Source organism: Pelodiscus sinensis, chromosome 2 (assembly GCF_049634645.1).
Source record: "Pelodiscus sinensis isolate JC-2024 chromosome 2, ASM4963464v1, whole genome shotgun sequence".
NCBI lineage: Eukaryota > Metazoa > Chordata > Testudines > Trionychidae > Pelodiscus > Pelodiscus sinensis.
The window spans coordinates 139,666,315-139,689,524 of record NC_134712.1 but is presented as its reverse complement, the minus strand read 5'-3'; the positions used below and the strand labels follow the sequence as shown (position 1 = coordinate 139,689,524).

At 41.6% G+C, this 23,210-nt stretch overlaps 1 protein-coding gene across 2 annotated transcripts in view; it reads left to right on the top strand.

Annotated features, from left to right (window-relative positions):
- Nucleotides 1–23,210, top strand: part of MAJIN (membrane anchored junction protein) — a 34,238-nt gene that overhangs the window by 549 nt on the left and 10,479 nt on the right. For both annotated transcript variants that reach the window (XM_075921514.1, XM_075921513.1), the window contains exons 2-7: nt 4,680–4,798; nt 11,666–11,711; nt 12,320–12,395; nt 17,040–17,165; nt 20,372–20,403; nt 22,724–22,833. In XM_075921514.1, the coding sequence (XP_075777629.1) occupies nt 4,680–4,798; nt 11,666–11,711; nt 12,320–12,395; nt 17,040–17,165; nt 20,372–20,403; nt 22,724–22,833 (509 nt within the window). The remainder of the gene's footprint in view (nt 1–4,679; nt 4,799–11,665; nt 11,712–12,319; nt 12,396–17,039; nt 17,166–20,371; nt 20,404–22,723; nt 22,834–23,210) is intronic.

Genomic DNA, 23,210 nt, shown 5'->3' with positions numbered 1-23,210 from the left:
CCGCAACAGGGCCATGTTCCTCCCCACTGGGAGCGCCAGGCCAGCTGCTCTCCTGACCTCCAGCCCTGCTGCCTCTGGCCAGGCTGGGGCTTCACTTCCCACTGTGCTGGCCTGTGGGGCTGCGCTCTGCATGCTGCCCCCACTGCTTTCAGCCCGGCTGGGGCTTCGCTTGGCCCTGTGCCTGCCCAGCTGGGGCTGTGTTCCCACCCCCTGCCAGCCAGTGCTCTGCCAGCCCTACTGCCTTTGGCCTGGGCAGAGGTGCCTGGGAGGCACCTGGACCACGGATGTTGCTGGATGACAGAGTCCTGTATTTTACAGTTTTAACCTAGATCGTATCATGAGCTTTCATGGTCAAAACCCACTTTCTCAGATGAGCAGAGCACTCTCTCTATATTTTTGTTAGTCTTTATGGTGCTACAGGACTCCTTGTTTTGTGTCAGACTAGCATAACTATCCTTTGAGCCTTAAAAAAAAAAAAAAAAAACGTAGGCAGGGCAAGCAGTGGGACTTGGGAGGAACTAAGCATGCAGTATAGCCTGTCAAGGTATGTCTTTGCTGCAAGCTAAGCCTAATGTTAGTGGGCCTGTGTTAGAGAGCCAGTGTTAGAAGATCTTGGGCTTGACCGTCTACATTGATTCTTAACCCTACATTAATTTTATAACCTGGGCTTGAGCTTGGGGTTCTGGTATCCACAGAATGCAGTAGACCTGAGCAATTAATGATATTCCAATCTCTGTAGCTCCTGTACTCCTCAAGTTCTTCACACAATATTTTAAAATTCTGCAAATGTCATGTCAATTAATACACCTGGGCTACATCTATATTGGCAAGATTTTGTGCAAATACTTTTAATGCAAGAGTTTTTGTGTTAAAGTATTTGCACAAGAGAGCATCTACACTGGCATGTACCTTTGCGCAAGAGATGTCCTTTTGTGCAAAAGCATCTGTGCCAGTGTAGATGTTCTCTTTCGCAAGAAAGCTCCTTAGCCATCGGGCTTTCTTACGCAAGTAATTAATGCTGCCTGTCTACACTGGCCTCTTGTTCAAGAACAGTTGCTCAAGAGGGCTTATCCCTGAGCAGGAGCGTCAAAGTATTTGCACAAGAAGCACTGATTTTATACATTAGAATGTCAGTGTTCTTGCACAAATACTTGTGGCCAGTGTAGACAGGTGGCAAGATTTTGCGCAAACTCCGTGTTTCAAACTGACGTTACTCCTCATCAGTACTTCTCCAGTATCAGTTGTGTTCCAGCCCAACGTGCTCATGCAGAATAATGATCACTTGTATTCTATGCTCAGCTCCATGTGTCTCAACATGTGGTTGCTTCATGGTTGAATGAAGAAAAACAGCAATGTTTGGTGACTGTTTGACAGGTCCTACTCGGGGAAAAGAAAACTCTACCAGGATAGCTTCTTCAGCCAAGTGGAAGCTTTTTTTCAATGTGGTCATTGCCCTGTGGAGTTCAACTGATTCTGCCTAGTATCTAAGACATCTTCAGTTGGCTCACCTTAAGCTTAGCTCATTGAGAGTATATTCAGTGATGAACTCAACCTTTCATCTATTCATTTCTAAATTCTCCTTTCACCAGCATGTAAACTGGTTCCTTTGTGGGTCCTTAATATGACCTTAGAAACTCTCATGGAATCTCTGATCCTTTATGTTATTGGAAAAAATACCTGAATTCCTGTGGCAATAATATCTACGATGAGAGTGAATGAGTTGCAGGCTTTGATAGTAGAGCCTTGATATATACCATTTTTCAAAGACAAATGATGTTGCAGCTGGACCCAAAAGCTGTGTAGGCTTAAAACTATACATAGTGGCTACGTCTACACTGGCATGATTTTCCGAAAATGCTTTTAACGGAAAAGTTTTCCGTTAAAAGCATTTTCGGAAAAGCGCGTCTAGATTGGCAGGATGCTTTTCCGGAAAAGCACTTTTTGCGGAAAAGCGTCCATGGCCAATCTAGACACGTTTTTCCGCAAAAAAGCCCCGATTGTGATTTTCGCGATCACGGCTTTTTTGCGGAAAACACTACTGTGCTGTCTACACTGGCCCTTTTCCGGAACAGATTTTACATTAGATCGTCAGTGCTTTTCCAGAAATTCAAGCGGCCAGTGTAGACAGCTGGCAAGTTTTTCCGGAAAAGCAGCTGATTTTCCGGAATAACTTGCCAGTGTAGACACATCCAGTGGATCCTAGAGAGTTCCGCCAAGGTCAATGTAGTTAAGTCAGCTGACAATGCATTACATATACCAACTGCTATTGGCTCAGGAGCTGTTCCATAATGCCCCACACTGCCAGTACAATTGATACGAGTGCTCTTGGTGAGGATATGCGTCACTAAGACAAGGAACAAAATGTACATGCGCACACAGTGTCATTTCTGCCATGACTGTGCGCTGATATAGGTTAGGTTGACTTAATTTTATAATGTAGGCATGATCCAAACCACTCAGAAGGGAAACATTTATTAATATGAAATGTTGGCATCCAACAGAACGTGGTAGGCCTTGTCCCACAGGAAGGCCTATCTACATCAGACGAACTCTTGTGAAACATCAAAGAAGACAGAAGACTTTATTGCTCTCTTCTTTTCTCCCCTACTGCTCCCCCATCACTATGAAGAAGAGATGGGCACGTTAATTCTTCCTATCAGCTGAATTTGCAATTGTAATCAGATGTGGGGAAGGGATAAAAACTTCTTACAAGGAGCAACTATATCTTTATACTCCTTGGACTCAGAGGGACAAGAATTAGGAAGCATAAGCAAAAGATCCTTAGTTCTTAGCCTGGGTTAGCCCTAAAAGTCACTGAGAGGTTGCTTATTATGGAATTTGTTTTTGAAACTGAAACGCATTTATGTGTGTATGTATGTTTACTTGTTTTATTCTTGTAAATAATTCCTATTTATTTTTCCTATGTAATACATTTTTAGATTGTTTATTATTGGATTGGCTACAAGTGTTGTCTTTGGGGTAAGATCTAAGGTGCAGTTGACCTGATCTAAATGGCCCTTTGGGATGGGAGTAACTTGAATGTTGCCATATTCTTTGCTAAGGGACCATCTATCACAGTTTGCTGAGTGGCAAGACATATTGGAGTATCTGTGACTTTCTGTTAAGGGTGTTTTAATGCCTGAGGAGTTTACATTGGCAATTGGTTGGTAAAATCTAAGTATAAAATTCTCAGCCAATGTGGGCAGAGAATTTCCTAAGAGTATGCCTTAAGGTTGGTACTCATGCTCTTGAGCTGCTGCAAGACAGACTGACACCTTAGTTTTGTGGGGAGACCTTATCTAGATGGTGCTACCTGGCAGACGCTGCAATATGGGTGAAACGCATATGGAGCACAGCCCATGTGAATGCTCAGAAGCTGACAGTAGGGATGTAAAATGTTTAGCCAGTTAAACAATAGCACTTAACTGGTTAATCGTTTTAACTTAGGGCCTGCTGCCTGGCCCTACTGCAGCCATTGGGGTCCTGCCATGATTGTGAGAGTCTGCTGCCTTCCTTGTTGTCTCCATGAGGTCCTGCTACTGGTTCCACTGCAATTGTCAGATCCTGCCACCTGTCCTGTCACCTGGCCCGTTGTGGCTGGCCACTGGATTTTACTGGCAAGATCTGGTTAACCAATAAGCATACTGGTAAGCCTCCTGCTTGCAGTATACTTAACAGTTTAACATCCCTAAAGTGTTGGTAGGCAAAACAAATTAGAGTTATTCAGTGGGAGGATGGGAGCCCATTGTAGCTACTCGCAGTGGGCTACATAGATAGAAATGTTGAAGAGAGGGAGTGAGTACGTCATTGCAGAATTAGGATCCTAAAGATTAAAAATGATTAGATGTGCAGGCAGATCTTGCAAAATATTTCCATGCAAGAGCCACAGATTCCTATCTATAGGCTTAGTGACTGAAGCTACCATTTGGAATAGGTATATTGCTTAAGGAGCCTATGGTTCCTTTAGAAACTTCTTTTATAGTTTCAAAAATATTCTTTGAAAGTTGGCAATGCTCAAGATGGCATATGAAACTTAATACTTTCAGAAGTGGTCAGTATCTTTAGGTGTCACCTTTTGTGTTTTCCCAACTTCAGATGCATTGGACCTAATATTTCAGAAGTGATGAGCATCTTCTACTCCCATTGAATTAATTTGGATTTGTGGTTGATCAAGGTCTATGATAATGAGATCCAAAAGATTTTAAAGCTGCCTGAGGGGAATTAAAAGCAGCATGTCAGCTCCATTCAATAACTAAGCAGTAGAAATTGGTAAATTAGGGGGGGAAAGTTTTGAATTGCCATGAAAGTATATTAATCTGGCAGTTCATATGTGTGCAGTTAGTAATGATAGAAAACAAGTCTAGATTTTAAGTGGAGGGTGGGTTTTTTCTAGCATTCAGCTGTGGTAGCAATAAATTTTCTGTGCTACACATATAACATATTGTCCCCCTTCACTGCCACAAATGTCCGCCTTTTACTCCTCTCAGCAGTTAAATCCCCAGTTAGTAGTAAAATGTGCAGAATTATGGTTTAGGGTTCAAGGGAGATCCAGGGTACAGTGTAAGCTCTCTAAAATAAAAGTTGTATATATAATACCCTTGTTTTATGCTATGAAAGATGTAGTCATGGATTGGGATGGATTTAATTTTTTTAACATCTGATTTCTCTTACATACTTAGGTTGATATTCTGAAAAAGATGTTTTTAAAACCTTTTACATATCCACTACCTGAAACAAGGTTTCTTCACGCAGGCAAAAGTGTATATAAACTTAAAATCAGATATGGCAACTCTCTCAGGTAAGTAATTTCCTTATTTCTAGATTTGAACCCAAATCCAAACTTTCAGCCCACAGCATCATGAAGGTACAGTAAGAATATATTGTACTGCTATCATAAAATGAGGATTTTGAGAGAGTCTTCAGTTCCCTGCTCCTGCTTTTAAGCACTAGCACCACTTCTAAAGTTTCCAAACTGCATTAGTTCTATTTCTGGCCACATAGGACTAGATATTTTGCCTTCAAAGTTCATTAACGCCAGACTGAGCATTGGCCAGAGGGAGTCATTTGAGACTGAAATGGTCCACATTATTCTTTCTTCCAGAAGAATTGAGCACAATGCCCTTTTATTACTATTGGTGGAGCTTCTACCTGTACGGGTAGTTAAGACTGCGTAACACTTTCCATTATAAAGCCCTAGTTTTCAGTTGCTTATAACTTTGCTAAACTTTAAATAAATGTTTTGTGTGGAGTTTTCCTGTTGAGTATCTGCCTTGTAATTTTTTGAAACTTTCACCTAAAATAATTCAGCTATGTCCAAGGCTGAAATTAAGGAAAAATATGTTAAAATATTTTTACAAACATTTAACTGAGAAGCTCTATGGTTTGGGGTTTGGAGCAGGGATTTGATAGGTTGCCCTAGAGTTAAGGATGTGCCTTTTCTTGTCTCTTGATATAAGCCTCTGAAAAATCAGTTGCCACATGCTTAGTAGAGGTTTGCTTGCTATATTGACAGCCTTATTCCAAAGGAGATACCATTTGTACTACACGTGCTTCATCTCCTCACTGAACTAGGTGCTGACTGAACTGAGTTTATACGTGCCATCTCATAGAGCAACAGTGTGCCTCATTCTGCTGTTGAGAAGGACTTTTCCTATAATTGCTTCTTTCAGGTGACAGATGCTGTTGTGGTGCTAGGCACTGGAAGTGAGAGTACTAATACTGGCTCTTACTCTCAGTGCTCCCACTGCTGTCACCTAAGCGTCAAGGTGGAGAAATTCTTATATTTTCTTTTAAGGCCTGATCTAAAGTACACTTATGTTAAATGGAAATATATTGTATCACAAGCCTTTGGATCTGGACCCTTCTGAATTGGGATTTTAAAAAAAAATTATAAAGTTTTTCCTTTCAAGTGATTGTCCGCATGTATTCCATTCTTCATGTGCATACACATGCATGCATGCAAGGTCAAGTTCTTTTGGTCAGCAGTGTCTGTTGCAGTTAGATGGATGCTCTATATGTCCTTGTGATCATCCCGAAGACATAAAGGGCAGAGCAGACCCAACCATTGCTCAATTCCTCCTTAGCACCCTTGACAATGGGATGCCTGCCTTTTCTCTATGCTCAGTACTGGGGTTATTTGGGGTTATTGTTAATTAGTTTTGTTTATTGTATTTAGCCAATTAACTATGTAAATACAGGAATTTGTATATTAGTTAAGTTTCAGTAAGACTAGATGCCTGTTCTCCACCCTGGGGAGTAGCAGCATGGCAGAAGCTAAACCTACAGGAGTCAATTACCAGCCCTTGTGTGATGCTTTGATACCAATTAAGAGGTGGCATTGCCAGGGCCTTTGTCACCTTGGAGAAGGACATGTCCATGAGCTAGGGATGTGAAGGACTAGTTGACTATCCGATAAACATTTGCTAGTCGACTAGTCGCTCCCTCCCCATTGCTGCCTCTATCAGAAAGAGGCAGTAAACGGAGGAGAAGTGAAGGGGGTACTTTAAAGAGTCAGCACCTCTTGGAGCCTAGAGCCAGACCCCAGGCTCCACATGGTGCTGAAGCTTTGAAACGCTGCGTGCAGCCTAGAGCCAGCTGCAGTGACCTCACGCTGCATGCGGCATTTCAGAGGGGAAGCACCATGTGGAGCCCAGGATTAGCTGAAACTCCCTCGCTGATCCCGGGCTCCACGTGGTGCTGTCACTTTGAAAAGCTGTGGAGAGCCTGGCATCAGGCTCCTCATGGCATTTCAAAGTGGCAGCGCCACATGGAGCCCGGGGTTAGTGGGGAGCTGACCCTTGGCTCCATGTGGTGCTTTCACCCTTGAAGTGTAACAGCTGTACGGCTATTGCTGCACTTCAAAGGTGGAGTCACCTTGTCGACTAATTGAATAGTCGATTCAAAATGCATTGGCTATTTGATTAGTCGGTTAGTTGATATTTAAAATCCTTACTATGAGCTGTTTGTTTCTGAGAGCACTGAAAGTTAAAGAAGCCCAATTGAAGATTATCCTTCCTGAGAGATCAGTGCAAGCCTCTTCAGCTACCAAGAGGAAGGGTACAGCCAGACCACAGTCATCTGGTCAGTCTCTTGTCTATTAGTGCCAGATAAGCCAAGACCCCATCTTGAGCTCCTACAGCACATCTACTAAAAGGCCCCATTCTTTTACCATTATTCAAGCATCTGTGTATTCTGACAAGTGCAGAAAGAAGCACCCCTCTAAGGATAAGCGAAGGAACAGGTTATAGATTTTGGCACCTAGAAAGTTGAGACAAGAATCATTAGACTTCTAACTTATCTCAGGTTCAACCTTCAGAGGGCTGGAAGACTGAAAAAGCCTCTTCTGGTGCCCTGGTACAGATCGCTAAAAAACACAAGTGGTGTCACAAAAACTGCAGATAGTATGTCTTTTGATATTGACCTTGCTGCATCAGGTGCCTTCATTCTGCTGGCCATACATTTGTCTGTGTCCCCCTTGGTTTCTCTTATCAGTTTTCTGTAATTCCTGATTCATATTCATTGCTTTCAACTTCCCTGCTTTCCATTTGTTATGTATGTATGTATGTATGTATGTTTTCACTTCCCTTCTAAACCAGATTGTTTTTTTTTTAGTCAGCGAGGGGATATGGCTTTTGGGACATCTAGTAAAGTATTCTTAAATGATTCACAACTTTCATTCACATTTTTCTGATTAAATTCTTCCTCCCACCTGATTTGGCTCATAATTTTTTCAGCTTTGTGAAATTAGCCCTATTAAAACAGCAAGTATATGTATTACTGGTTTGGACTTTATTCTGCTTGCACATTATAAATGTGAACATGGTTTGAACATTTTAAATGAGCTAATTCGTCAATCTCCAGTTTTCTTTCCACAACTCTCTCAAAAGCAAGTTAAACTAAACTTTATACACTTAATTTAGTAAGGGCCTTATCAGACAACTTTATCAGGACAAACTCATTCAAGAACACACCTATAACATTCATGGCTTTTGTTGATAAACCTATAGAATCATAGAACTGGAAGGAACCTCGAGAGGTCATCGAGTCCAGCCCCCTGCCCTCAAGGCAGGACCAAGCTCTGTCTACACCATCCCTGACAGATGTCTATCTAACCTGTTCTTAAATATCTCCAGAGAGGGAGATTCCACCACCTCCCTTGGCAATTTATTCCAGTATTTGACCACCCTGACAGTTAGGAATTTTTTCCTAATGTCCAATCTAAACCTCCCTTGTTGCATCAAGCATTATTATCTCAGAGGTTATCTGAGTCTCATTTGTATAAGAACGTGCCACAAGCTAGTCAGAATAGATCTGTTTAGCCACGTTAGAGCTCATTCCACTAGAGCACAGATAGCCTTTCTTGCCAGGTTGAAAAATGCTCATTTCTGAAATCTGCAGGGTAGCTTACATGTATTTCAATCCTCACCTTTACGAGACACTTTCTTGATAGAAGCTTCCAGATTGGAGGTCTGCTTTGGTAGGGCTGTCTTGCAGACTTTGAGTAGAACTCCTAGCACCCATCTCCAAGCAAACAGATAAGCGTTAGTCAACCAGAGTGGAATTCATGTGCACATTCACTTGAAAAATTACTTATTCTTCAGTAATTGTGGATCTTTGACCTAGAGCACATTGGGTGCAATCATGCCAGATTGGAATCTTGGAGTACAATGCATCTTGAAGAACCAGAGTTCTTGTGAGGTGTGATGGGTTGGATCACCGGAATCCCCTTGGGGTTGTCACCTAATGTTTTAGTAATGTCACTGAGCCCACTTATCTGTCCATTGTGGTGCCCCAGCTATCCTGTCCTGCTGGGCCAGAAGCTTTGGTCTCCCCCAGCCAAGACACAGGGTTGGGGTAACACCACAGAGCAACACAGATATTGAACCAGCTCACCCCTGGGAAGGCTTGGCTATAAGGCTGTTGATACCATCCAGGAACACAGCCCCAAAGAGGACCAAAACTCTAAATAAATCCATAAGAACATAACATAAGAACGGCCGTACTGGGTCAGACCAAAGGTCCATCTAGCCCAGTATCCTGTCTACCGACAGTGGCCAGCACCAGGTGCCCCAGAGAGGGTGGACCGAAGACAATGATCAAGCGATTTGTCTCCTGCCATCCCTCTCCAACCTCTGACAAACAGAGGCCAAGGACACCATTTTATCCCCTGGCTAATAGCCTTTTATGGACCTAACCTCCATGAATTTATCCAGCTTCTCTTTAAACTCTATTATAGTCCTAGCCTTCACAGCCTCCTCTGGCAAGGAGTTCCACAGGTTGACTACACGCTGTGTGAAGAAGAACTTTCTTTTATTAGTTTTAAACCTAATTAGTTTTAAACCTACTGACATAGAAATGCTGAGGGAGATTAGAGAGGCTACCAAAATAGAGAACTCTATAATAATGGGGGATTTTAATTACCCCCATATTGACTGGATACATGTCACCTCAGGAAGAGAAGCGGAGATAAAATTTCTCAGTGGCTTAAATGACTGCTTCTTGGAGCAGCTAGTGCAGGAACCCACAAGGGGAGAGGCAATTCTCGATTTAGTCCTGAGCGGAGTGCAGGGTCAGGTCCAGGATATAACCGTTACAGGACCGCTTGGGAATAGTGACCATAATATATAATCCAGTCCATCTTACTCTGTATAAAAGTTTTACACAGAGAAAGCTTATAAGTTTGCCCTCTTTATCAATGGAAGAGAGATGCACAGTGGTTGCCCTCCCTTCCCTCCCCCCCTCCCGGAACAGTTATTTATATTGTGCTTGATAATAAACAAAAGTGTATTTATTAAGTAGGAAAAGTAGGATTTAAGTGACTACAAGTGAAAGCAGATCAAAGTATGTTACTAAGCCAAAATAAAAAAAACACGCCAATTAAGCTTCATACCCTAACTGTTTCAAAGTATGTTTTATTGCTTAAAAGAAGCAGACAGGATCTTTTTCAGGGGGATAAGACAACACGCCACATTTATTGACAATATAACAAAGTAGCATATGCGTCTACACACATACACATACACACACACACACACCCAGCTGATGGAATAGTTACCAGTCTGTTGCTCGGCCCGACCTATTGGCCAGATAGGTCGGGTGCAAGGAAGGAGCTGGATTTGTGTCAGTCTGGACTGATGCAGGACGAGAACCTGAAGAGCCATACAAGACACCCTATCCTTCATAGGATTTTCCTTCCATGCACGTCTATGCATTTTGCCTTGTCAGGCCTTAATCAGTCATTCAACATCACAATCTGTCTTCCTACAACATATGGTTATCGGGAAGAAGTTGTTCTCACAGTCATTTAATATCCATATGCTGACGACTCCTCGGGGGTGGTGTTCTCTGGTGAAAGTTGCTATTGGTTCCTTGTCAAGGGGTGCTTGCCACTAACTTCAGGGTTTGTCAATCTGCCCCGGTAGTCTGCGTCTTCAGTGTGCTTTCACTTAGTTGATAATTATTTGGTGCTTTTTGAGTCTCCGGCCCCTCCTCTGGCCATTTGAGCATGCAGTGGTCTTCACGCTTCTCCTAAAACATTCTCTCTCTCTCATTGATACAAACAATACATTTACAGAATTGCAGCATGGAACAAAGGAGTACTTCTAGTCACTTTAACAAAGTTACAAAGTCTTTCGACATTAAACTTCTTTTTATCTATTACAAGACCTTACCTAATATTAACATCAGTATGTATTACAATATTCCATACCTTCACTTTAACATCAGAACATGCTAACATCAAACAGAGTTGGAGCTAAGTTAACAAAGCTGCCTGGCTGGTCTGAGGCCTGCATCTTGTATTTAAATTTAATCCAAACCTTTTGCTATAGCATACATTCATTATAACTAACTGACTTATTAGTTACAAAATTCCAGGGCTACATATGTTCCTCACTGCTTGTCCTTGGTTGAGGTAAAATCTTTCAGAACAGAATTGTTCTTTCTCTCTGGCCTGGATCTATAGCTTTTTAGAGTTATTCTTTTCAGGTTTTTTCGTACGTATCCTCTTAAAGAGGGAGGCAATATCAAAAGCCAGCTGAAGACAAAAACTTGATTGCTTTCCATTCCTTAAATAGACTTTCCCCCAGGGAGGGACCCCTTTGTTTAGTCTTCCTATGCATGGAAAAATACCAGATTCAAGATGGATTCCAGTACTAGGTACCATGGTCACATGTCTTTGTAGGACCAACCAAAGTTTGGGCGTATAGGAAAAGCAAAACCATTTTGCGGCTATTACCTTGTGTTCCAAGCCATTATGTTTCAGAATATTAGTAATGGTTCACTTTAACACATCTAGAATTATAAGCAGGTTCACGCTTCATATTTCTAATATCCTGTACAAGAGTCATAAATGCACAGAAGTAAAATATACACATTCAGCATACATTTTACACATAACTTTAAAAATTATCTTTTACATGATGCATTTTGCCTAAAGCATCTTTGAGTTATGCATATTCATATGTCAGTTATAAAGCATGGAGGGTATGACAGTAAGTAACTGTTCTTTCACCTTTTAAGAATCTATTTGTCTCTGCTTCATATTTTCCATGTGAAATCAGATTCCTCTGAAACACTTTATCGCCATGGAAATAATTGCAATGCTTGAAGCTCCATCTTGTCTTTCATTTTGTATGGCTAAATATATTGTTTGTTTGTTTCACAGTAGTGATAATATAGACAATAATGAAAGTACTGCCAAAGAACTAGAGGTAAGCTATCTAAATTTTACACTGGGTGTCCCGCTCAATAAATATTTTGTTTATTACAGGATAATAGTATTCTGACAAATGACATATTCACAGAGAAAAACACTTTTTTGATCGTGAGATTGAGGTTGACAACAAATGGATCACCAGTTAAAAAACTTAAGATACTATAGTTTTTCATCTAAACCACAAATGTGAGCCTGGAAATGAAGTTTTAATGTTCCATCTTAACTATAAAAATATGCCTAATAAATGCCAAATCTAAAAAAAATGAAATTATGTTCATGGAACTAGCTGCACCTTTCTTCCCTTTCTCGTCTTCCTTGGTGAACCCACCTCAGAGCCTGGCCCACTTTTTGATGTGGAATCTCAGTTGTTTTACTCTTTGATGAGGAACTAGTTGTGCTATTCTGTGTATATCAGCTGCTTATCTTGCAGCACTGATCGGCTTTTATGTATCCTCAGGAACCTGCGACTAATTATATTGACTGGCAGTCTTTTAAATAAAAAAAGATCCCCACACTGGAAACCCTAGTTAAAATTACTTCACCAGTAGGAATTTGCATATTCTGTTAATTTTTAATCTTCCACCTTAATTTTTAATCTTTCAGGAAGCCATTCGAGTAATAATTGGAAATCTTGATAATTTACATCCATTTGCTACAGAACACTTGACTATATTCCCATGTATCCTTTGCTCAGTGTCAAAGTAAATAAATTCAATGAGTGTGGGAAATTTTTTAAATTATCAGTATGTGCAATTTATAGGCCAGAGTGTCAGATGGCATAAATGAATATTGAAGTCAGAGGAGCTATGCAGTTTACATCAGCTGAAGATCTGACTATGTTTTCAGTTGTAGAGTTTTTATTTGGGTGTACTGCAATGTTTTTCAATGTTATTTTTAGGGTGGTTGCCCTTTATTTGAAGGATCGATAATCTACAATTTTCATAACTTCTTACATTTTAAAGTAAAAATATACCACTGTAACAGTAAGCTCATATAACGTAGTCTTTACTAATACATTTGATCTCTCAAACTTTTAAGGTTTTGGCCACCTAAAGCGATCTCTGGAAGATTTATATTCTTTGTTTTAAGAATTATAAAGAAAACCTCCATTCCTTTTATGATCTCACTGGGGGGCAGATCACCACAAAGATTGAAGTCCATGAAAATAAATATTAGCAGCCTCTGAATTAAAGTGTACTTTGAATGTTTATCCATCTAGATTCTGCTTCTGGTGTGTCTCGGCTCCATGCATGTGAGGTTGGATTTTCTTGGTCAGCGGGGTTGGTTGAACACTTTACTTGTGGTTTGCACTCCATTGGCCTTTCTTTGGAGATCATAAAAGGCAGAGCAGCCCTAGGTTTCTTCTTGCCACCCATGGCAGGAAGATGGAACTTTCCTAGTTTGATAGAGTTTAGAAGCAAAAGGGATCCTCAGAACATCTAATATGACCTGCATTTCAGTCTTCCAGTGCATATGTCAGATGTTCTGCCTTGGTGTGGGTCGAGGGTTCAAATCTCACTTTCCCTTGCAATCCATCAGTCAATCACATCAAAACGTGTATATAATGTTAATTTTTAATATTCCTCACTTTTTAATAATCTTTAAGAAAGGTATTTGAATAATTATTGGAAATCATGATCATTTACATCTCACTGCTACAGAACACTACTATATTTCTGTGTGTCCTTTTCTTGGTGTCAAAATTCAGCAAGCCCAGGTTTGGGAGCTTGTTTAATTTATATTATTGATATGTGGAATTTGAGGGCTGGATCTTCAGTTAACATAAAGCAGTACTGGAGTCAAGACAGCATGCTTACAGCTTATATCATGTTGAATACGGCTTACATTAGCTGAGAATCTGTCCCTATGTTTGTCTTCAGTTGCAGAATTTTTATTTGAGAATTTACTCTTACAAAGAGACTTTCCTAGGCGTCTCTGAAAATATCTGATGCCTTGCTTCCTAATTCTCTGTAGAAATCAGCTGCCAGATAGTTTGGCCTTTTCTGTCCCAGGGATGTTCTTATGTAGATCTTGATTAATTTTAGCTTACTAAAATTTCCTTCATTAGCAGACATGGTGGTAAGAAGACAGCAAAAAATACTCCGTGTTGTTTCTCTCTTCAGGGAAACTTTTATTTATAACTTCTGTAAATGTAGCTAAGAGCTCAATCTCATCCTCTCCACTTTCAGTATTTAAATCCTTAGGGCAGCTGTTTGCTATGTTTTGAGCATCTGTGATGACACGTTGGGGAGCCCCCTACCCTGAACCCCCATCCGCAGCCAGATGTGACTTGCATCCAGCCAGTAGAATAGACATTTTCTTATTGCTTCTCAAAGACACAGTGTAGCGTAGGAGCGATGTTAACACAGGAGCCAGGGCGGACAGCCTTATTCTTCTTGGGGGGGGGGGGGGGGTGAAGGGGCTTCACCCCCTTCCTTGGTCCAAAACATCCTCATTCTCCATAGCCCAGCCAAGACCTACTCAGCTCTCTGGCCCTACCCTCCACCCTGGGGGGGGGAGGGGTGTGTGTGTGTGTGTGTGTGTGTGTGTGTGTGTCTCTCTCTCTCTCTCTCTCTCTCTCTCTCTCAACAGGGTTGTTCTCTGCTCAGGCTGGGACGTAGTTGTCTACGGCCAATACACAAGTGAAGTGAGTCTCACAATACAGCTGGCAGGAACACTGGGTTAAAAAAGTAGACAGCACCCCCGCTATGTCACAGTGCCCCTCTTTTGATCTTCGCTGCTGGAACTCTTCAGTTTCTTTTCTATTATAGAAACATCTCTTTCACTCACTCTATAATACTTACACATCCTATTGTCCAGTTATGATAATATTGTGTTTAAGACAAGGTTGAAAACCTTATGTTCAGAAACTTTTTGAGAATTGGATGACCTTTCATCTTTTGCAAGTTCACCTGACATTACTTCCTTTCTTTGAACTGTGTGGATATTTTTAATGTTTCCATCTTACATGCAATAAACCCAGAACTCTGTAATTCTGATAAAGCATGTCCAAAGCCACCAAGTAAACAGTGAGCTGTTTGACTGAAGAACTGGACTCTACAATTTTTTGTTCACAACATTATTTTTTATAAGATAGCTACCATATCTCATCAAGAACAAAAAATGAAAACTCAGAAATGTTTGTTTGCAAGATGTCTGCTTTCAGCATAAGTTCTGGCATATGATTGTATGAATCCTTGGTCTTGCCTAGTGTATTCAGCACCCTCAATCTGATTTCTACTCTTGCAGACTATTTTATTATGCTTAGGCATTTTAATGTAAATGCAAATTTGCTTTTTCATCACATCCTAATGACTAGTAGAAGTGGAAAACTGGGTATACAAAGTTTTTCAACAATTTCAAAAAGTAGAACAATTTGGGACAGCCATTGTAGCTGCTCTCCAACAAGATTCAGTGAATGGGCAGCACTTGAGACAAAAGATGTGTGCTGATTTGGCTGCTGAATTTGATTGTTGAATACCTTTTGTATTGTGCAGGATGTTCTCCCAATTATCATAGCTTTGTCCCCTGCAAACCCATCTTTTAAAAATCTTCTCTAAAATAGCCATAATTATATCCTCACTGGCTTTGTTGTAGATATCACAGGAGCTGATTTCCCTTGTGGGTGTTCCACCCCCTTTTTTGAGGCCCCACTCGTGCTCCACCACTTTGTCCCCTACTCTGAGGACCTGTCACTGCTCTGCTCCTTCCCTTGAGACTCCATCTCTGATGCGCACTTCCCTCCTCTCTTTTGCTAGCTGCAAAATAGCTGATAGGCAGTGCCACTGAACAGCTGTGTCTGGTAGTTGCTGAGCAATCCTTATTTTTTCTCCATGGGTGCTTTTCAGATTGTTCTTCAACTTCCTTCCCTCCATGTGTTCCTCTGAATGTTTGTGTTCTGTCGGCAGCCCTGGACAAGAGTAGAACTGCGTATCAGCCAGGATCTCTGGCATAAAACCCCATTAAGAGCTCTGATAAAGTATTACAGTTTTAATACTTGCTGCTTAAGTGGTTACTTATGTGCATTCCACAGTTGGTGTACATGCTCACTAGGTGCACTGCTGCCAGAAGTTTTTCCCTTAGCAGTATCTGTAAAGGAGTGCCCATAGCGACCCCTGGGGTGCCACCTCCAGGTATGTCTACACTGCATGCTTATTTCAAAATAAGCTATTCTGGAAGAAATACTCCGAAATAGCTTATTTTGAAATAGTGCGTCTACACTATTGGGAAGCCTCAAAATTAATCTGGAGCAAGCTTCCCTAATGTGGATGTGCTACCTCGATTTAGAGCCCCAGGAAGCACTGGGAAGTAATTAGTGTGAATGGCCCTGGGAAGGAGCTATTTCAAAATGGCAGCAGTGGAGCGATTTTGGAATAGGCGTTACTTCTCGTGGAATGAGGTTTACAGAAATCAGAATAAGCTGTCGGTTATTTCAAATGTATTTTGAAATAACAGAATTGCTGTGTAGATGCTCGCATTGTTATTTTGGAATAATGGCCGTTATTCTGAAATAATGCTGCTGTGTAGATGCATCCTCCATGGTGTGCTATAAGGGGCACTGCATACGCTCCCTAATTTCAGTTCCTTCTTGCTTCCTGTGACAGTGCATGGAACTGCTTTTGCTTCAGCACCTGCTGTAGCCCTTTGTTCTTACAATACTATTTTCTCTTGTTTTCTTGACCTTCTTTTCAATGGAGAAGTTCAGTCTCTTGGTCAGTTACCAGACATGGTGCATCTTCATCCAGGCAGGAAGTTTGACATAAGAGTTTGGGGTGCCCCAGAGCAAGAGGCTCAGGTGGCATGGGGAGCCTCAAGTCAGAGGATCAGGTGCCAAAGGGAAATCTGTGGCATGGCCAAGAGTCCTGCAGCAGGGAGCTAAGGTGGTGTGGGGAACACTGCAGCAAAGAGGTCTGGCAGCACAGCCTGAAGCCCCAGGGAGAGGGGTCTGGCCAGGGCCAAAAGCACAGCTGGGGTCAGAAGCAGAGGTAGTCACGGGCTAGGAGACTGATGGCAGGGAATTTCCCTAGTCTGGCAAATTCCCTTGTTTGGGACTGGTCATGTCCCAAGGGTGCTGGACCAGGGAGGTCCAACCTGTATTTGAATCTGGGGTGTAAAAACCAGCATTTTTTTATCAGTGGCTTATCATATAGAATTTCTCTTATAACTATACAGACAAGTTAATGCATAAGAGTATGGTATATACTATTACATAGTCTTAAAAAGGTATACTTTTAAAGCAGTGAATGGAAATTTAGCCATTTGATTTTTATTCATCTTATATAATTTTAAATTTAAATTGTTAAGCCTTAACTCCACTATCTAGATTTAAGTAAGTGGGAAAGAGTATCAAAACTGAGATTCAAACATGGTGATACTTTTCTTTCCCCATATCCTCATGTTTGCACTATGTATGTTGAACTCAATTCATTTCAGCCAAGTATATTTGTTGGTAAGTTCATAAAATTATGGTTAAAGAAATTATGGAAACAAATGTATAATGTTATACCATGGCACAGTTGCCAATTGTGAAACCAACTGACTTTTCTTATTCTGAGATGGCTTTTCCATAAAATACTAGTTGAGAAATATACTGCTTTTCCCTGACTTGGACTTCCAACTAGCCAATATGTAGAAGTCGGGAATTTAGGTACAACAATGGCCTATTATTCTCACTGTAACTAAGGCTACTGGCTCACTTTAGCAAAGGTTGCCACTTCATCCATTCAGCTGCCTCTCACAGTGTTTCTCCTGGCAACTATCAAGACACTGTCTTCCCTGATATCAGCTTGGTTCACAGCTGTTGGGACCTCTGAAAAATGGTGACCATTTCAAAAGAGTGCAACTGAGAGGGCAGCTTATGGTCTGTTTCAGAATAATAGGCAATGGAAACCATTTTGAAAATGGACATCTCTGTGAATTCTCTTACATTTTTATCTAGCAGTCTTTGATGACAGTGGAATTTTCACTTATAACTGATGGCAAAAGTGGTCATGAATCCTAAATACAGGCAGTCCCCGGGTTACATGGATCCTACTTACATCGGATCCCTACTTACAAACGGGGTGAGGCAACCCCGCACTAGCTGCTTCCCCCCAGCAGACCAAGGAGACGCGAAGCTAGCACCCCCGCCCCAGCAGACCAGGGAGACGCAGAGCGGCTTTTCTCAGCAGACATCTCAGCTTGAGAATAAAGGACTGAGGGAAGTGAGGTGTGAGAATAAAACTGAGCTCTGGAGAAATGTTTGGCTAGAGTTTCCCCTACAATATGTACCAGTTCTGACTTACATACAAATTCAGCTTAAGAACAAACCTACAGTTCCTATCTTGTACGTAACCCGGGGACTGCCTGTATTTTATTTTAAAAACCACTGCATGAGATCTACTTATCAGGCAAGGAGAAGAGAGTACTTTAACTGGGCAATATGCTCTGGCTGCTTTGCCCTAGTCTAGGGCAGTGTTAAGTAGCTAGAAAGTATTAGTAAATCTGACTTGAAAAGTTAAATTAAAAAGAAATATATTTAAGACATGTAATTTATAATAAGATATTTGAATGATACCATCTAATAATCATACAACTATAATTACATAATTTGTGGTTAGAAATTATGAGTTAAGGTTGAATATATTTTAAAGGCACATTCTATCTCTTCCCCCTCACCCATATTATTGCTGGCAGATAGCTTTAAGGTTGTTTTAGTGCCCTGACTGTTCATTTCCATACTTCATTTTCAACTCTTAATTCCCTGGATAGATTGTGTGTTGGGGGATACTTAGAATACTAATTGATGACACTGCATCTCCTGTCTGCCAAGTGGTGGTAGATGCATAGGGCCTTGCCGGTTGGTTTCCCAGTGGAGAAATCAGTGGTACACAATCTGGATATACTTGAAGCATAAATTGTTTTATTTACATAGGTACCTGCAAAACAGTTGCAGTTCTCTCCTAGTCTGTCAGGGAGGGAGACTGTGCCCTCTCACTTCAATGCTCCTTGAGCAACTCCATTTGGGGGGGACGGGGTTTGCTGGTGGGTAATGATTAATAGATTCAAACCTGCAGTCCAGGCTAGACAAGGAATGGGATTGTGAGCCCCAGCTCTCAGACAGAGCGAGAAAGCACACAGTGAATGCTTCTGGCCCACAGTCTTATGGGGTAGAAATTAGTTTATAAGCCTTCTGCCCTTAGTCATGGCAGGAGCATAATCCATTATAGCTTTGGCTTGCAGGCAGGCAGGCAGAGCAATAGGCAGTCTATATGTCTTCTCCAGGAGCTCCATCAGGGCAGGGCAGCAATCAGCTCAGGTAATGGCTGTGGCGTACAGTGAAGTAGAGCAATACAGCAGTAAAGTGAGGGGATTAGCTCTCTGGCAAGAGAGTCAGCAAAACTATCTGGTGTCCTAGCTTGGGCAGGCGTCAGATCAGTGCAGGTCTCCTGACTGAAAAGTGGGGAGTCTGCCATTCTCAGGAGTTGGGTGGCAGGGATTGGGGGGCAAAGACTTACCCACTCCCCTGCGGCCCAGTCCAGGGCTCTAATAGTGGCAGTGTGCTCTGTCTCTGGATCACTGGGGAAATCCAGCTGAAACTTGCTGGCTGATTTGCAGTTTGTAACACAGCTAAACCTTATTTGGCTTCTCTGGGCTCCTTTCCACACCCCTAGACAACTCCAGGGTTGTCTTTCACTTCATTAGGGTAGATAGCTAGCAGCAACCCCAACATCTTTTTGGTGTCCTTAGTGTCTACCAGCTTCAGTAGTTCCTGTGGCAATGTAGCAGCCCCGTCAGGCGTGGGCTCCAGCAGCAACGGGGGAGATGTCCTGCTCCTCTGATAGTTCTGCCCCAACTGAGCCAGAGGACCAACCTCTTATACTCCCAGTTCCCATGGGGCAGCCACAGATATCCTGGATCTGCCCACTAGGGGTTGGTTGTGGTTCTCCCTCTCATTAAGGAAGGGAAGGAAATCATATCCCCTCATTACAATACCAGCGCTGGAACAGTTGTTTTCATGTACTTCATGACGAGCAATTCTTTCTTTCCAAAATCCTAGCCAAACTCTAGTGCCCGTTCCCAGAGAGCAGTTCTGCTTCAAAAATTGACTCTAATCAGAGATTAAGACAGAGCCAACTCTCCTACTGCTCACATAGCTCCCTCATCAAGGAGTACTGCGTCTATGCAGACCTTTTGCATAAACTAAAATTAACAACTCTAGCATGTCTTCCTGAGACTGAATATTTATTCGCACACTAAGAAAAAAAATAGAAGAGTGCCATATCTGTGTGTGGAAACAACTGCTGTAATATATGGTCTCCACCTTAGCTGCATCTTAATGTAGTTTGTCTATAAATGGAAATATTATAATTTAAGATAAAGGTAATTTTTATAAAACCTAAAAGTTGTTTATTTTTCATTTACCAATGTCTTAAAGGCCAACTGCCCCTCCTTCATTATGTAGTCTTTCTAGGCTAGAGTTCTAATTCCAAAAGACAGCTTTCACCCAAACAGATGATATGCCAGTTTCTCAGTTTCAGCATATAGTACATAAATCCCACATTGAATATAAATGGCTTGTTTAATTTCATGAAGTTAAGATGTGATGCAGTAAATATATTTAAAAATTAAGTGATGGAGTTCTTTCCTAAACATTTAATGTATTATATATTACAGGGAAAGAAGTAAATATGGATGCTTGTAACGCTGTAAGTAACATTTTCTTTGAGTTCTATGGTACAAGGGCCACAGAAAGGAATGTAGAAAAGCATTGCTTGGAATTATTACATTGCAACCCCCCCACCACAACAATTCCATCTCTCTCCCTTTTTAGGTCCCAGTCCGACAAGACACTTAACCATGGTGTGTACTTTTAAGCAAACAGGGCCTGATCCAAAACCTATTGTCTTCAATGGTCTGATATTCAAGCATGCAGTCCAGACCACTGAGGGGCTATGTCACTCCTGCCCTGCAACCTCGGGTGCCTCATATAATGCTTTGCTCTTGTACCTCCTACTTGAATTGCAGACCACTTGTTTTTTAAGCTTTTTTTTTAAAGTTACAGACTTTAAAGCTACCCCTCAGTCTTTTAATCAGCCTCCCAGAAGGTCACACCTTAAGTGTCTGTGTAGTATCTAACAATTTGCTCCTTTAAATGTACTTACCCATGCACTTCAGTATTGACAATCACTATTTTTTTATTAAATAATAAAACAAATTCATTTATCTACAAAGATATGGGTTTTAAATGAGTACATGCATAAGCAGAGATGAAAGTTAGCAGGCTGTGCCCCTATGCGCTGCTTTGGTAAGGAGCCAGCAGGCTGGGATGCTTAGCTGCAAGAGGAGGCTCTCCTGCAGGCTGCTGCACTAAGTAGCAGGCAGCCAGGCAGTTTAAAGGGGCTGACTGAGGTTGCACTCCCACCCAGTCCAGGACTGCTCCAGCCTCGAGCCCATCCCCAAACCACTGTTTGGGGCGGGGGGCAGAGAAGAATGTAGGGGTGCTGTGCACTGTCCTCCTCTTCCCATCAGAGAGTAAGATCAGCAATCAGTATCTGAGAGGAAAGTGTGTAGTGTCCCTGCATTCCTCTCACTCCTGTCTGGGGGTCAGAGGGCTGGGGAGTGTGAGTGACCCAATCTGTGTGCTTCCCTCTCCCTCCTGGACAGCGAGAAAGGGGAACAACCAACAGCATCCTGGTATGAATCTCGGGGAGGGAGGCTTCAACACGACCCTCCCCCCCCCCCCCCCCCCCGGCCATCTCTAAATAGCACCCTTGCCCCCCCACTCATCCCTAAGCACACACCTCTGCTCTGAGCCCCTTGTCACACACCCCAACCCTTACTCTTGCACCGCTCCACACACACACACACCCCTGCCCTGAGCCCCCACATCCCCAAGCTCCTGCCCTGACTCCTGCACCCCCCTACATCACCACCCTCTGCCCTGAACCCCCCCAACTCCTTGCCCTAAGCGCCCCACATTCTACCCCATACATTTCTTAGAGGTTCTGCCCTAGCTCAACCACCCCCAGCCAATTCCCTGCTCTGAATCCATGCTGCTGTTTGCTAAAATGCAAATCCTTCTATTCCTGCCGCCCCCCCCCCCCCCTTGCTAACGAATGGCCTCTACTCATCAACTTGGAGTCCTGAGTAGAGCTGTTAGCTTGTGTTTACTAAGACTTGTCTGGTAAATGCATCAGAGAGTTTATGTGGATAACTTTACATATAATGTTGTCACATACATTTCATTAATCAGTGAATTATCAATTTTAAATGATACGTCACAAGGCCTCTTTTATACAAAGATTACCATACAACTCTAACATTGATTCTAAATTGATCTGTTAAAATGGTTTCCCCCCATGAATTGAATTTGCCCCACAATAAATATTTTTTTAAATCAAGTAATGAGATTCTTTTCTAAAAGTATGTTTTACATTAGAAAAAAATTAAGCTAATTCTGAAGTGCTTTGTAAGAGTGGGGCCTTAGGGCCAGATTTTTAAAGGTACTTAGCTGCCTAACGATGCAGATAGATGCCTAGTGGGATTTTCAGAAGTATTTAGGTACATAACTTATATTGAAATCGGTGCACATGTGCTTTTGAAAATCCCATCTTGCATCCCAAAATGAATCTAGGCACCTAAAAGCCTTTACAAGTCAGATCCTTACTCTCTGTCTCCACCATCTCGAAAACCCTAAAAGCAACTCTGTGTTAAGCAAGATTTGAACATGGTTGTCTGGGGTGTCCTGTCTTTTGTTGGGCTAGCAAGCCTACTATTTTATATGTTAATGATGTCACGGTTTTCATCATGTTATATTTTGAAGGTTCTGTGAAATATAAGTGTACAGTCTCTTTAAGTTTAAATTAATGTTTCCATTTAAAAATAAAGGGCCAGACATTTATAAAAATACAAAGCTGAATCAGAAAAAGTAAAATGATTAGCTTAAATATTTATCTTTTTTTGAAAATTATTTTTATATTAAAAATAAAAGGAACAGAAATATGTAAAGTTTGATCAATTTTTAAGGTCCAGGATAGAATTGAAATGATAGAAAACGTTGAAACAGAAGTGACAGTGAAGTGGAGAAAAATGGAAGACCCTGCAGAAATTTCATATGCAAAGCCATGTCTGGATAGGTGAGTTCACAAAAAAGCTTGTTAGTATTCCTCAAGTGTTACCATTTACAGTTTTAGTTTATCATTAGATTTCCCATGATTCCATTGTTGTGCAATCTTTTGTCCTGGTTGATTTTTAACCTTCAACCTGCATTTCATTGGTGTTGTCTGTATTTAGGGCAAGATTGTTACTTCCTGTATGTTTCCCTGAAGAAGAGTAAGGAAGCATAAGGCTTCTCTTTTATTCCTCTGTACTGTCTACCTGTATGTTTGGTAGCACCACAGAGAAGAGAAAGAGCCACTATAGCTGCCTGTGCTACCTGCATAGAAGGAGTGAATCAGCCAGCACAGCTGAGTCAGTGCAGAAGGAGAAGCTATCTTCACAATTGTCAAGGACA